At 35.2% G+C, this 15,863-nt stretch overlaps 1 protein-coding gene across 2 annotated transcripts in view; it reads left to right on the forward strand.

The window, feature by feature from the left end:
• LOC131070445 (protein MET1, chloroplastic) overlaps positions 1-15,863 on the forward strand; it is a 196,101-nt gene that overhangs the window by 165,061 nt on the left and 15,177 nt on the right. Inside the window, exon 7 of one of the 2 annotated variants that reach the window (XM_059218385.1) lies at positions 294-320. The exons of the other annotated variant lie outside the window; for it this stretch is intronic. Coding sequence (XP_059074368.1) covers positions 294-305 — 12 coding nt within the window. The 3' untranslated portion in view covers positions 306-320. Of the gene's footprint in view, positions 1-293; positions 321-15,863 lie in introns of those variants that run through there. 2 annotated transcript variants of the gene reach the window in all.

A 15,863-nucleotide genomic window follows, 5' to 3' on the forward strand; every position in this document is an offset into this window, starting at 1 on the left:
AATCCCAATACAAGACTTTTCTCAGCTAGAAGGAACAAGACTTACAAGCTTTCAAGAAGATATAGCACATATCAAATACATTTTGATTGATGAAACGAGCTTCATTGTCAAAACATGTTGGAAAATATACTCTCGGCTTTGACAAGCATTCCCACAAAATGCGCACATAAGGTTTGCAAGTAGATCTTTCATTATACTTATCAAGTCAACTATTTTATATCATAATTAATATCTATGAATTTTTATAATTTAACTACATAATTTTAAAATAATTTGTGTCGGTCTTCTTTCAGGTATATCTATGATTTTGGTTGGAGATTTGGGCCAATTGCCTCCAGTTAATGATACACCAACATATGACAACAACACGTGGGCAAAGTTATTGTGACAAGAATTTAAAATTGTGGTTACATTAGATAAAATATTTAGACAAGATGGACAAAACAATCAACAACAAAAGTTTCGTCAACTTTTGACAAATCTAAGAGATGCAAACCCACAAATTGAAGACTAGAGATTACTTATGACAAGAGCCCCTATTAACATAGATGCTACAACTAATGCTTAGTTTGACAATATTGTCCATTTGTTCTCCATAAATGAAAATGCTCATAATCATAACAAAAAAATGTTATATACATTGAAATATCTTGTTGCACGTAGTCTCACAACAAAAGTAGGAAGCGTACATCAAGTAGCAGATTTTTCAAATGATGAACTTGATCTAGAGATATTAATCAAAAAGAATTCAAGGGTGATGTTGACTTCAAATCTTTGGATACAAGGAGGACTTGTAAATGGAGCTTTAGGATATGTTCAAAAGATTGTCTATAAACCAGAAAGTTCTCCACCTAATCATATGCCATGGTTGAATTTGACAATTATACAAGAATACCATTTGAAGATCATCATCCAAATATAATTCCAATAACAGCAATTGAAAGGGGCGGGACATTTCAATTACCATTGAGATTGACATGGGCATTGACCATACATAAATCTCAGGGGTTAACTCTATCAAAAGCCACAATTGATATAGGACCAACAAAAAGAACAGGATTGACATTTGTAGCAGTGTCTCGAGTAAAATCTCTAGAAGACCTCAAAATAATGCCACCATTCACATATGAGTGTTATGAAAAAATGAAAAACGATAGACAACTTGCAAAGCAAAAGGCCGAAGAAAACATAGTAAAGTTTTTAGAAGATAATTGATGTAATATATCTTTTTGTTGCTATTGTTTTTGTTGTTAACTTTACATCCTTTTGATTGTTGTTTATAGAAACAACAACCTTGTTATCCTGCTTATTAATATAGAACACAATTGAAATTTTGTTCCAATATCTTCTATTTTCCCTATTTTTTACCTTTATTAATGACTTATATTGTGACAAATAATTTGATCAAAGTCATTCTATTTTTTTTACTATTTATTCAAAATGCTATAAGTGTTATATATAGTAGTTATTGTTAGGTGGGGTAGTAGATTATTATAGTTAGGTTAGTGGAAACATAGAGAATTCATGTACATCATTAGTCATCTAATTGATTTCTCTTTGTGATGCTCTATATTAGCCATATGGCTTGGTAGCTACTATTAATGATATTGTCTCTATGCATTCTAGCACGTCTTTTTTTGGTGATGTGTAGGAAGCAAATGTTTGTAGCAATAAGGAACTTGATCATAACATTTTCAACCTATTTGGTCTACTAGATTATTTGTAGCATCTTGCACATTTATTTACAATTCACAACCATAATTAGTAAAAAGTTGGTATTATTTAGAGTTATTATGCATAGATTTTTAATATTTGTATCCTTTTTTTTATATAATAATAATGTATTGTATATTATACAAAAATAATAGATACAAAACAAATGAACAATGTATAAAAAATAATCAAAACATTAAATATGATCAATTACTAGATAGACAATACATAAAGTAGGTAGGTATTTTTTAAATTACATAGTGTCTATGTTTTTTAAAATTTGTATATTTAATTGAATATATATGAATGATATGTCATTAAGGAGACAACATTATGCTAAAGTCAACAATGTATTTTTATTATGATATATATTATGTTGTGTATGTCATTCAAATCATTAATTGAGCTCACAAAATTTATAAAAAAGATAAACACTAATTTGATTTTTACAATGACTATTTCCAATAGAGAGAAAGATAAATGAATTTTTTAAATTATTAAATGAAAAAAGTAATTATAGACTATAGGATAGTTGCTCAAATTTTTTAATTCTATAAAATGATAACTCGAAAAATAGAAGTTGTAAAAAAATTTACACACAAAATAATAGGCTTTCATTCTTCATTTTTCATTCAAATACATAACACATATATGTAGGAGTTTAATCTCCTACATTACAAAAAATTCCTAAAACAACTCCCTAAATATTGAGTTGTTTCAACAACTCAATATATATGTACCACTAATGCAATAACCTATTTAACAAACCATGTGATATAATAATATTAAGTTGTTTCTCAACAACTTAATATTATAACACTTATTAAATAAACTCTAATTTCTAACACCTATGTGAACACTAATTCCCAACACCCCCTTAGTGTGAATATGGATGAAAGTATATCACAATACTTGATGACCACACTTAGTAGCTCACCAAAGGATGAGTAGGGACATGCACATCTACTCATGACAAGTAATAGTGGAACTAGTCTCACTACACTTTTGTACTTCATCCAAGGATAGGGACAAACACATCTACCCATGGAACTAAGAATAGGAACTAACACATCTATCCAACATCAAGATTATGAACAAGGACACACACATCTAGTCACAACAATTATGATTGGGGACAAACACAATGATAACTACCAACTCTTGTGATTGGGGACAAACATTTCCAATCACTTACAACATCTTATGAATGGGGACAAACACATCCATTCACAAACAACCAACAATAGTGATTGGGAACATACACATCAACCACAACATAAAAAGATTGAACACCAAGCCCTCGTTGTTGCATATGCAACAACCATTATAGATCATTGCCACTTTGATCATAAATGATATGAGATGGTTATCGCTCCCACCCAGAAACCGATCTTGGCTTTAGTCTTTTTGGCACAAATAGTTTTTTCACTAATGCAATTTCATGACCCCGTTGCTAGTGACCGATGAGGGGTCATTGAATGTCCTTCTGCCTCCAACCTCCAATAAGATTGCTACTTAGAAAATTTGTCTTATTAAGCTCTTTTCATCAATTATGAGGAAATAATATATTTCCCCCTTTGATGTGTACTTCTTACAAAGAAATATCAGATACCACCGATCATACACTTCAATTACAATTAAGAAATTTTTATCATAAATCCAACAAGCTCTGCATAAATCTTATCCTTTTTATGTCATACCACGTCACACCTTCCCACACAGATCAACAATATTCCAAGACTATCGATATCATAAAGAAGGGCTGATCTCTTATCAAGATTTCCTCACTACCTATGCTCTGATATCATGACAGGAAAATAGAAGTTGTACATAAAATTTACGCACAAAATAATAGGCTTCCATTCTTCATTTTTCATTCAAATACATAACACACATATATAAGAGTTTAATCTCTTATATTATAGGAAATTCCTAAAACAATTTCTTAAATATATTGGGTTGTTTCAACAACTCAATACATATGTACCACTAATACAATTATTTATTTAACAAATCATGTGACGTAATAATATTAAGTTATTTTTCAACAACTTAATATTACGACATTTATTAAATAAATTCTAACTTCTAACGTCTATGTGAATACTAATTACCAACAAATGATTGGTTCAACTAACAAAAAAGTTGGATGGAATGAATATAACAGTATCATGTTGTAGGCAGGAACTAATAAGAGCTATTAGATTTCCACAATCCATTCAATAAATGTATATAGTTTCTGGATTTGATTGTGTAAATTTTTTTAACCATCAACATTTTGAATCACACTCCGTGATTCATCATCATGATGTAAGAAAGCTCAAGGAGTTGTAAGATAGATAGTTGCAGACCAAAGCTTCAATAAAAAGAAGGGGTGCACAAGGACCAAGGGAAACATAAGGCCAATAAAATAACAAATAAAAATAAAAATTGAACCCCTCAAATATTAAAATACAAATCTAAATAATACCCTACTTACTACAAGAAAACCCACCGAGTATAACAAACAAAAAATAAGATGATATTAAAAGAAAACCACCATGAAAAGAAAGACCGAACTAAAAACACTAAAAATTAATAAGAACGAAAAAGAAAAAGAATCATTATGAATAAGGACAAGAAATTATATATAATTATATAATTATATATATATATATATATATATATATATATATATATATATAGAAGTTGACAAATGTGTTGGTAAGTGTTTGAAAATTTATAATTTTACTAGTAAAAATGTCAAAATAATAAATGGTAATAATTAATTTATTTGGCGAATCTTCATTTTCAATTTTGGGCACTATATTTTTTCCTCAGTCTTTCTAATATGTAGCCTTATGTTGTGGTGAATTAAAAGCATAAACAAATCTAAACAAACAAAAGAATAGGAGTATTAAAAAAAATAAAAGATAAAAATAAAGGAATATGTACATTAACATTATATTTATAACATTATTTTTAAATTGGCAATCGAAAACATTCATATGATGCAAAATCTCATAGTTTATCCTTTGATCAAGATTCAATGTTTTTGATTAATTAAAAATAGGTTTTAAGGGACCCGAAACCCAGTTACATATGAAAGATATTCAGGAAAGAAACAAAACAGAATGACTGCAAAAAACCAGCAAAAAGACCAGCAACAGAGGAAAGGACAGCAAAAGGCCAGCAAAAAAATTGGCCCCAAGCCCAGCATAAACATAAAATTAGAAATTCTTCATGGTTTCTTTTGCATCCTGCACCAAAAGCTTCATTGCCTTGGCTGCTTCTCTCAAGTCGGTATTTTCCTGAGCAATCTGGCTTTCTTTCATCTTCATATCCTTCTCCGCCGTAGTCCGCCTGGTTCTGCGCCTAGGGGTCTGGTGGCTTAGGCTGGAAGTAGGAGCATCTTCAACTACCAACTATTAAATTCTTGTATTTTATTAAGAAAAACATTCACCCATTGAAGGTTATGCATAGGTTCAAGGTTGGCCATTTATTTCAGAAAAGAAACTCCATGGCTTGCCCAATACCTATGTTGTACAAGAGTAATATTGCAAAAATTAGACAAAAATGGGTACTGGTCAACAACAACTCTAGTGGCTAAAAATCATTCTATATCCCTTGGGAGGTGAATTTCAAGTCCAACACCAAGAAAAGTAGCTAGAAGTGCTTCTTCTAACCCACCTAGGAACTCATTCTTCACCATTATCATCATTAGATCCTAGACCATAGCTTGAGTCTCCCCTAAATCTAGGAGAGAAGCCATGAATCTAGAAACATGTCAGTATTTATATGATAACACGTCTACTACCAGGAATTCTAGCCTAATACCCATCTAACTGCTTGTAAAACCAATCAATTCTTGAACTTCAGAACTTTTTTTAGTTTGTAAGTTAATACCTTCCTTAGAAATGCATACTACTTGCAAGCACTTATAAGTTGGATGGGAGTATCCATTTTTGCAAAGAGACAAACTAATTGTAATTACTCATATTTAATCTTTGGCTTGAGGATGAATTTAAAAGCCAATGATGAGATAATTCACACAAGTTGTCATAAATGACAAGAGTGTACTCTTGAGATTATGTAGATCAATTCTCATGTGAATTAATGGCTCACACATTATTTAAGGTTTCAATTTGCCTTTTATTTTGATTAATTAATACTATTTGCAATAAAAATAAATAATATATAATATTGATATTTACATCTGCACTATCAGATGATCAAATATTAATGACATAGGTTCAATTCCAAGTCGAAGTTTTGACACAACCAATTTCTTATACAGTGTTTCCAGAATTAAGACAAGCGCCACCTTCCTATTACATCACACAAGGCTTTCATATTGCAACTGTATGAAAGTAATCCCACTTCAAAGTCTGAATGCTTTTAAATTACTTGATGTGACTTCTATTTACTTGATACATACTATTATTTAATGTGATTGTTGAATCTACCTCTACAACCTTGCAAATGACAAAGAAATTTAGTGACGCCAACCTCTCTAAAACTCAAATTACCTTTACTGTCATTTTGATATTAATGCGAATGGGGTGATATGATGACAAAAGCACTGATTTTAAAATAAAAGTAATGTCATTGTTGGCACAAATTTTTAAGTTTTGTACTCAACAGATTTGTGGTAGATACTTGGTTCGTGCTTTCTTTGTATATTAAGGTCCATCAACCTCTCATTTTTGCATTATAATTTTGTCCATTGTATGGTTGTGCATGGGTAGGGATTGGAGATTTATTTTATGGGTCTTCTAGGAAAGGAGTGATCTAGCTGATTATGACAAGGAGAACCTCAACAAATCCTTCATTCTTCCATGTGCCCATATAGAACTAGAAATTGCAATGAGAAAGCTTGTCAATCAAAATTATCTCTTTATTAACCCATAAGCTATGTTCACCAAAGTAGTTTCCAAGTTCCTTTTAAATTGTACATTGGTTTGTGCTTTAGCGAACACTTATGTGCAACCATTTTTGTTTTTGCTAACGAATTTGGAAGCTACTCCGGATAAATTATGTCTAAACAAGAACTCCCATCCTACTGGGGATAAATGGATGATAAAAGATCACTCATCACCAATGCTAAATGTGATGAGCTCCTCATCATGGTTTACATTGGGTTGTTGTGTGATGATTTCAACTCCACTCTCCTTGCCATCGATTGTTTCTTCTAAGGTATTGGTATTGATTCTAAATTGTTGTTGAATGCAATTTGCCATTTTGCAACCCTTCATATTCTAATTATTCACACTGTTTATGTTTCGTTTGAGCCTCGAAAGTCCTCTCCTCCTTTGGATCTTCTCTGTTCAAGTGTCAATTATCTTGTTTGTATCTTGGCAATGGCAACTAATAGTGTGCCAATTTTTCTCTGTTTGATTTTTATTATTTAGGGTCAATTTTTGGTTTGTTCAAAAAAAAAAAAAATTCCACCACCCTATTCTTCAACTTTTGAACTCTTTGGTAGGAATTCTAATGTAAGGTAGTGCTCATTGTTTTTTGTTTTTTTATCATTATAAATTTTAGTGACCTTGTCACTTTTATTAAAAAAAATTCTCATGTAAATTAATGGCTATTGTACTATTTAATGTTTCAATTTGTCTTTTATTCTTATTAATTAAGGCTATATGTAATATAAAATAAATGGTGTTCAAAGTATTTGTTATAGAAAATAAATAATATGTAATATTGATATTTACGTATGTATTGTCTGATGATCGAATATCAACAACATAGGCTTTATACTGGGCCAAAGCTCTGATAGAACCAATTTTCTACAAAAAGTCTCTGAAATTAAGGCAAGTGTTAGCTTTCTATTGCATCATGCAAGACCTTCATATCACAGTTTCATTGAAGTGATCCACCTCAAGTCATGATGTTGCAAAATTGTGTCACATATCAAACATATCAGTGAGCCCGTTTGTTGTCAATGATATAGGGTTGTGTCATGTACATATCTTGGCTCCGAGATGAAATTAATACCTAGCAATGCCATAAATGACGAGTTTCCTATATCAATGAATTAAAAAAATTTGTGATAGATAAAGTATGTACATTTTTATTAATAATAAAGTAAGATAATTAAATTTTTTTACAAAAAAGTACAAGGGCTGCCACGAATTAGCTAGCCAAACCCAAGCAATAGGGGCACAAAAGAGAACAGCCACCACCCCAGACCATCGAACAGCCAGGCCTGACAAAAAGAGAGAGACCCAACCCACCCAAAACCCCACCCTGACTTGACCACATACTACGTGAGCCAGAGCACAAAACCAGTAAAAAGGAAACTCCATTCATCTTTAACACAGATTGCCACCAACCACATTGCCTCCTCCTTCGAGCACAATTCCATGCACCATGCCGCAAACATAGAAGAGATGTCGACATTAGTATGGTATCGATATTACCACATCCATAAACGAATCGCCCAACACTGTCTTCACTCAATGCAGAAATTTGTTATCATTGTACTTGAAGACCCATTTCAAATGGCCATCTATCACTCTTGCCCAAAAAAACACCATGGGCTTGATTGTTCAGAAAAAAAATAAAAAACCTTGCATTTTCGCACAACAACTAACAAGCTAAAATGACACTAATGCCTATCCACATTCGCACAAGCTTCAACAACAACCAATGAGAAACCAACGTTCCCTGCCACCTAGAGAGGACTTATACACTACTCAAAGGACGCGTCTATTCTGGCTCCAAAAGTGACCTATCGTACCAACGACATGCATTGCGGACATGTTCGAGACATGCATAGCCCATGCATACCATAGCCCATACCATGCCCATTTGGTGCAGGCACCAGACCCACCGAAAATGACGTGGAGCTGTCCTGGAGTCGGCTGTTTCAAACGTCGGGGCCCACATGAAACTACGTGGACATGCCGGAAAATGATGGATCATGGGCCGTGGCTCGAGTCAATGTGTTGTGCCTAACATGCACATTAAAAGCCATATAAAACAAACATCCAACGGCAAGTGTTGATGACCGTGTTCGAATGCCAAAACGGCGGGAAAAAGAGGTCGCGGGCTTTCAAACCACGGTTGTTGTCTCGCACGTGCTACTGATAGGTGGGTCCTTAGTCAGTCAATCCGTCAATCGCATCCATTCAGTGAAAACCGACGCCATAGCTCCAAAACAGACCTTTCGTACAGCGTGTTAGTCCGTAACAGGTTAGTCAATCGCAATCGCTAACTGCAAAATCAACGGTGTAAAACGTGAGACAAACACGTGTGTTAGTCAATCCATACTGTGGAGCCAGAATAGACGCGTCCCACCATTTTCTGCATTGAGATCTTCGATGGTATCATCTTCCGTATAGACTTGTTCATAATGTTTCATTGTGATTGGTCTTGGTTTTAAAGAAGTCAAGGATTTCGTCGAGATCTTCGATGGTATCATCTTCCATATAGACTTGTTCATAATGTTTCTGTTCGCTTTCCTTGGCGTTATAGATATTATGCGGTCCAAATCCAGGTAGTCTATCTTCTGCGTTATGCTCTTCTTGAGAAAGGGATATGGAGCTAGTATTGTCAGTGATATCTCCAGAAGCATTTGAGCAACTAACCCATTCATATTCATTGGAATTAGTTACTGAGTTATCATCCTAGATTTTATCCGTGTTGTAAACAGGTATGTTGTAGGGTGAAAATAGATCGTTGATGATGGATACCAGTTTGATAGTCTTTGTTGATTCTATGTCGGATCCTGCTTCTACTTTTTGTATTTGTTCATAGACTGTGCCTCCTCTAGAAGATGATTATGTTAGTTTTTGAGATATTGGTGTTTGAACATGAGCTACTACTGCAAATATGGCCTTTGTATGAATGAGGAGCTTTTCGTGATGCTGCTTCTATTCCTGACGTTCACATGCCTTGCGGATTGTTTCTGCTGACTCAAATAGTGCTTCCTGCCAGGATTCTTCTTTGTACTTCTTCTTTGCTTTCCATTGAGGTTTTGGAGTTATGCGTGGTGTCTTTCTTAATAGGAAAGTGAGTTTACAACCCAATCTTGTTTTGTCTCTACTGGGCTGTGAAGGAAGGTCTATGGGTTTAGTGACTCCTTTGCGTTTTCCAATAGGTCCTTTACCATCATATCCCATTTGTTGCATGATTAAGTAGCCCTTTCCATATAGGTGTGTTGGTAGAACTATGTCCAGAGCAGCTGCTATGTTATCTTCTTCCCCATCTTTGTATAACTAGCTAAGAATGTCCTTATCTTTTGATTCATGTGCTAGAGTGCCTAGTTGGATGAAGGTACTATCAAATTTGGTGATGGGCTGAGTTACCTGATGTGTTGATGTAGTGGGTAATCCATGAGATCTGGGTGATGTTGGTAATTTGGCCAAACACATGGGTTCCAAAGAGTATTCTCCCATACCTTGTTCTCTGATTTGCATTTTCTGCTTGAAATCTCCAAGTAATGATTTAGGCTTTTCCTTCTGTAGATCTGATGTTGGGGATCTCTATTTTTTCCTATTATGGGGAACCAAACTGTCCTGGGCTACCCCTATTGCATTACAATGTTGAAATGGATTGTGATCAGCAGATATAGAGACCTTTTGTCCGTTATAGGGAAATTTGACACACTGGTGATACGTAGAAGGCACTGCTTTCATTTCATGTATCCAGGGTCGACCTAATAAAATATTGTATGTGAGGTCTATGTTTAAGACCTGACACGTAGTATCCTTTTGCACTAGTCCAACTTGAATGGGTAACATCACAGTTCCTTTAGATGACCTTTCCTCATCATCATATGCCTTTATGGTAATCTTTTTACGTGGATCAATAGACTCCTCAGAGAAGCCTAATGCACGGATAAGTTTTAAGGTACATATATTAAGTCCAGCTCCTCCATCTATCAATATTATTTTTACTCGATGTTTATAAACGATGACTTCAATATGGAGGGGAGTGTTATGCGGATGACTTAAGGAAGTATTATCATGCTCTGAGAAGGTGAGATTATGAGGCCTTGTCATATAAGCAACCATGGCTTGAAATCTGTCCGCATCCAGATCTTGAGGTACATTGGTTTCTAATAGCGCTTGTTCCAATATGTCTGTGTTTTGGCGACAATTTCAGCAATTCTAGTATAGATATTTGAGTAGGAGTTTTGCGTAGTTGGCTAACTAAATCATATTGGATTTTTGGTGTAGTGGTTGTAGGCAATGTATGTCCCTTCAAGACATATTTCTGAGCTCTGGTTGTTACATTGACAGATTCATGATCATGCTGGTCTCGGATTGTGATGACATTCACATGATGGTCTTCAGTTGATATGTGATTGATGGTGTTATTGTAGATGTGGTTGATACGAGATCCACGTGTATCGTTTGAGGTTGAAGCTCCATCTTTGTTGTAGTTTGGAAGAGGATTTTTAAAGGCTCCGTGGTCACCATTTGTATTGAGACCATCTACCGTTAAATCACCTTGATCAATCATGTCTTGAACAATGTTTTTCAATCTCATGCAATCGTTTGTTCGATGACCTTTGTTGCGATGAAAATCACAATAATGTGAGTCATTCCACCAAGGCGGGTTGAATTGGGGTTCATAGTTGCTGATTGCAGGCAAAGAGATAATCTTGTTTGTCAAGAGCTCTCTGAATGCTGATTCTAGTGATTGTCCCAGTGGTGTGAAGACACGTTTTTGGAAATTGTTAGTGTTGTCGCACGAATTGTTATTAGGTCCTTGATTCGTGGTTTTGTTTTGAGTATCGTGGGTGTTGTTTGCGTTGGGTTGACCTTGATTGGTATTTGGTGTGTATGTGTTAGCATTTGGATTAGCACCTTTAGGAATTTCCGTAGCTTGAGGATTTCCGGATAATGCGAGCACTGGTTGCTTAGATTTTGGATCATGCGATTCATTGCTGCCTTCGTTTTTGTTTCGAGTCCAAAATCGAGACTTGTCTAAATTGTTGTTGTTTTGGTTATTGTAGTTTGATGAATTTGTTCCTTCTTTGAAGAATTTGAGTGTTCCCTTTTTGACACATGCCTCTTCTACTTGAATGTCGTTTTCAATCAATTTAGTGAAAGATGGTATGCATTGGAGTTTGAGCCAGTAACTCATCTCACCATTCAAGTTGTCGATGAAAATTTCCATTTTCTCCTTTTCAGGAATGTCTCTAGGATATCTTGAAACCATACGTCGCCAACGTTGAAGGAATATCATAAATGTTTCATTATTTTTCTGTTTGGTGTTGCAGACGTCTAGCATGGTTATAGCATGTTGAATGTTATAGGAATATTGTGTTATGAATTTGTTAACCAATTCATCAAACGATCTGACAGGCGGTGTAATTTTGGATAACCATTCCATTGTTTGTCCTCCCAAGCTTCTGGGGAATAACCTCATCAAATAGGTGTCATCATGAGCAAATTCAAGACTCATGGTACAAAATTCTCTGACATGATCACAGGGATTGCTTTTCCCATCGTATTTGTCAAATTTAGGCACGTCTGAGTTTGGAGGAAAAGGGATCATGTGCAATCTTCTGTCAAAGGGATAAGGACAAATTTTGTTTAAAGAGTACTGCATTGTTGTCCCTTGTTGCATGTCTTACATTTGTCTTTGTAACAGTTGCATTTGTTGAGTAAGGGCAACCAAAGGCGCATTGTTTTGCCAAGGGAAGAGTTCTTCCCTTGTATTAATCCTGGGTTGAAACGGTGTATGGAACGGTATGTTTTGCTCGGGGATGTTTTGTCTTGGTGTATGTTGCTCTGGTATGTTTTGTTCGAGGATATCTTGTTTAGGGTCGCGTGCTTCTCCTTCTCATTGTCGTTCTTGATATTCGTAATGTTGAGGTCTCGTTCTAAACACATCCGTGTCAAAGTCTTCAGGGAGTTTGACCCCTTTGCTTGTGAGCATGAGCAAGTATTTTTCCTTGTCATTTTCCATGAGCCTTTCTACAAGTTTTTGGAATGAAGCACTTTCTTGGCATTCCTGAAGAAGTTCTTCAAAAATTTCAGTATCCTCTAGGTGTGGACCTTCAAAAGGATTTGATAACCTTCGATTCATACTGAATTTTGCTTGTGCCTCGCTTTGTTTGTTTTGAGAGCGAGTAACAGGCATTTTAGTAGAAACTTTCTGTGATGAAAGGGACAAAATCTTCTTCGATATGTCGCTCAGGAGTTGGTGGTTCAAGTCGGGGTGTGTTGTAAGTGATGCACTCGTTGAGCAAAAATGCCGGATTGATCTTTCCTCCACGGTTTATGATTTGATTAAATGCGGATTTTTGACAATATGCCCTAGTCTTTAAAGGCTCTTTGTCAAATTCGTTAGATTTGTTTTGGATATAAAGTTTAACGTGATGACAGAATGTTCGATGAGATTTGAAGAGTTGACGATTGATGTATAAAAATTTGTTTCTTTTGATAAATTTGGAAAAACTTGGTTGTTGTTTCTTCAACGTGGTGTTATGATAAATATTCTTTCTTCTCAGAATATGGGGATTAGTCATGCATAAGTGATCAATGGTTTCCTTTGATTTGTTTTGAATTCAGTTGATCTTGCCTTGAAAACTCAAGTTTTACTTTATCAAAGTGAAGGTTTAGATGGCCCTTCATGACAAAGCATGTCAAATGATATGGATAAAGTCTCCCAATATGGAAACTTGATTTGACAACCTGAGGTTTTAAGCAAGTGATTTTGAGATAAAATCTGTGAGATGATAAAGGACCCTTTGCCACTTGTGATGATGTTTCCTGATTTTGATAGGATAGATATGTTTTATCGTGCGATCAGTTTTGGATTTTTACAACTTTTGTTTTACACAAATTTTGCTCAAGAAATAGTTTTTAAAGCTCTATTTTTGCTACTCTGTTTTGATGAAAAATGATGCTGATCGAAAGAGGTTTCCAAAATTGTTTTCTAAATTTTCAAAATTCCTCACTATTTTGCCCCCTGTTTTTCTGGTCTTGGTCACGCGCTAAAACAGAGACAAGATGCGCTACAGAAATTTCTTCACGCACTAAATAAAAGACCACACGCGCTAAGCTGCCCTTGGCCATGCGCTAAAATTTTTTACTGTTAAAATTTGTTTTCTGTTTGGCTTGAAAAGTTATGCGCTAATATGGGTCCGCTACGCGCTAACTGTTAAACTCTATGCGCTAAAGTTTGACTCCTACGCGCTAAGCTAATGCTTCAACGCGCTAGGCTATTTTTCGGATGCGCTAATTGTTTAACACTGTTTTGAAATTTTGGAAGAACGCTACTATTTTAACTGGACGCGCTAACTTGATGTTCTGATGCGCTAACAAATGTACCACATGCGCTAAGAAGTTGCTCTCACACACTAAACTATCTTGATATTTTCCTTTGGCTGGTTTTTGCAATTTTTGGATTTTTGTTGTGAGTTTTTCAGTTGTGATGGATGATTTTATGAGGTAGTAAATGCAAGCATAGCACCAAAGAGACAACCATTTTGCGTAATCTAACAAAAAGTGTATGTTCTGTGAGGATGTGTTCAAATCCCCAATGTTTTAACAGGTTTGGATACAAATAATACACTTCAAGAAGACTCTTTATTCAAAGGTCATAAATAACATCATAGCCCACTAGTCTCGATACTCCATCAGCTCAAACAGTCGTGTCACCCCCTAGAGGGCACCCATTTTTTTGCCTTTTGTCAGAAATTAACTCAAAGTGAATTGCTTCACAATCGAGTAGTTATCTTGGGAGATATATGGTGAGCGATCTTGGGGGTGGATTCTTCCCCACCCTTGCACTATGATATTATAAATGTCTGGTTATTGACTCGGCTCAAGGTTTCTATTTCTATGGTTCGTAATCAGGCTTCTTGTTCGGTCATTAGTGATAAACTCCCTCAGGAGGCTTCCCAACCTTTAGAACAAAGGTTTTACGTATCCCAAGGATACTGGGGGAAGGCTAATCGCTGCGCGCAACCGTTGAAAAGGACTTTCGTCACTTTCCACTTTTGATTATAGTGGGTTGGAATACTTGGCGTCAAAGTCGTTCACCACTTAGGTCGTTCCCTTCACACCGGCCATAAATGGCTTTAAGAGTTGATTCCAACTCCTCGGGAAGGTAGGCCTGCTAAAGGTTGTATAATGCTTGAAGTACAGAAAGCTTAAGAGTGGTTTGGCTTTTTGATCACCCAGTTAAGGGGAGAGCATATACCTTCCACTTTTGAGACAAGGCAAACAATCTTCTTTTTAGCCTTCAAGACAATGATTTGCTAACTTCTACTTGGAGATGTTGCTCCAAAAAGCATGGTGTTCCTTTAATTTCCCCAAATCAGTGATTATCTAATCTAGGAAAAGAACTAAGTCAACAAAGCAAAACTTCGATTTGGACAACAAAAGGAAATCAACAAAAAAAAGGGGAATAACGTCCCTCTTTGATGTAACAAAAAATTTTACGTGAGATTATTTCCTTTGCAAAAATTTAAAATGAATCCTTTTATACACCAAAGGATGGTGAGGTTCTTTTTAAAGCTTACTTTTGCAAAGAGAAAAGTTTGTATTGTTCCTTTTAGAGCCCAAAATAAAGTTTTTCTCCTAGTAAAGCAAGAAAATTTCTGATTGTGGTTCTTTTTATAGCCCAAAAATTAAAGTGAGTTCAATTTTAAGAAAAAAAAGTTCAAATTTTAAACTAACTTAACTAAGTTAGTAAAAATTCTAACTATCTCAATAATCTTAAGACTAAGCTCCTATCTACAATAAAATCGTTAGAATCCTACACAAGAACAAGCGAAAAATGTTAGATGACTGGTGGACTTCAACAAGTCTAATTTTATCCTTGGTTACAGATGTTATTTTTTTGATTTATGTCTGTCTATGATGTGCTACAGAACAAACTGTACGCGCTACAAAATAACAGTGATGCGCTAAAATAAGGCAGAGATGCACTATACTGTCTTCAGGATCCGCTACTTTGTGTTCTGGAGGCGCTGCTCTGTTTTTCTCCCGTGCAAGACCTACAGGAAAATATTAGTATTATGATGCGCTAAGGAAAATACTTCACGTGCTAGATGATGGACCCAATTCGTTGAACAGTAAGCCGGATGCGTTAGGCTGTTAACCAGATGCGCTAGGGAATGTTTCCCACGCGCTGATTATTATTTCCCGCGGACTTGCAAAAGTGGTTAAATTCAAAAACCGATTTGATATATGGGGTGA

Source organism: Cryptomeria japonica, chromosome 3, assembly GCF_030272615.1.
Source record: "Cryptomeria japonica chromosome 3, Sugi_1.0, whole genome shotgun sequence".
NCBI lineage: Eukaryota > Viridiplantae > Streptophyta > Pinopsida > Cupressales > Cupressaceae > Cryptomeria > Cryptomeria japonica.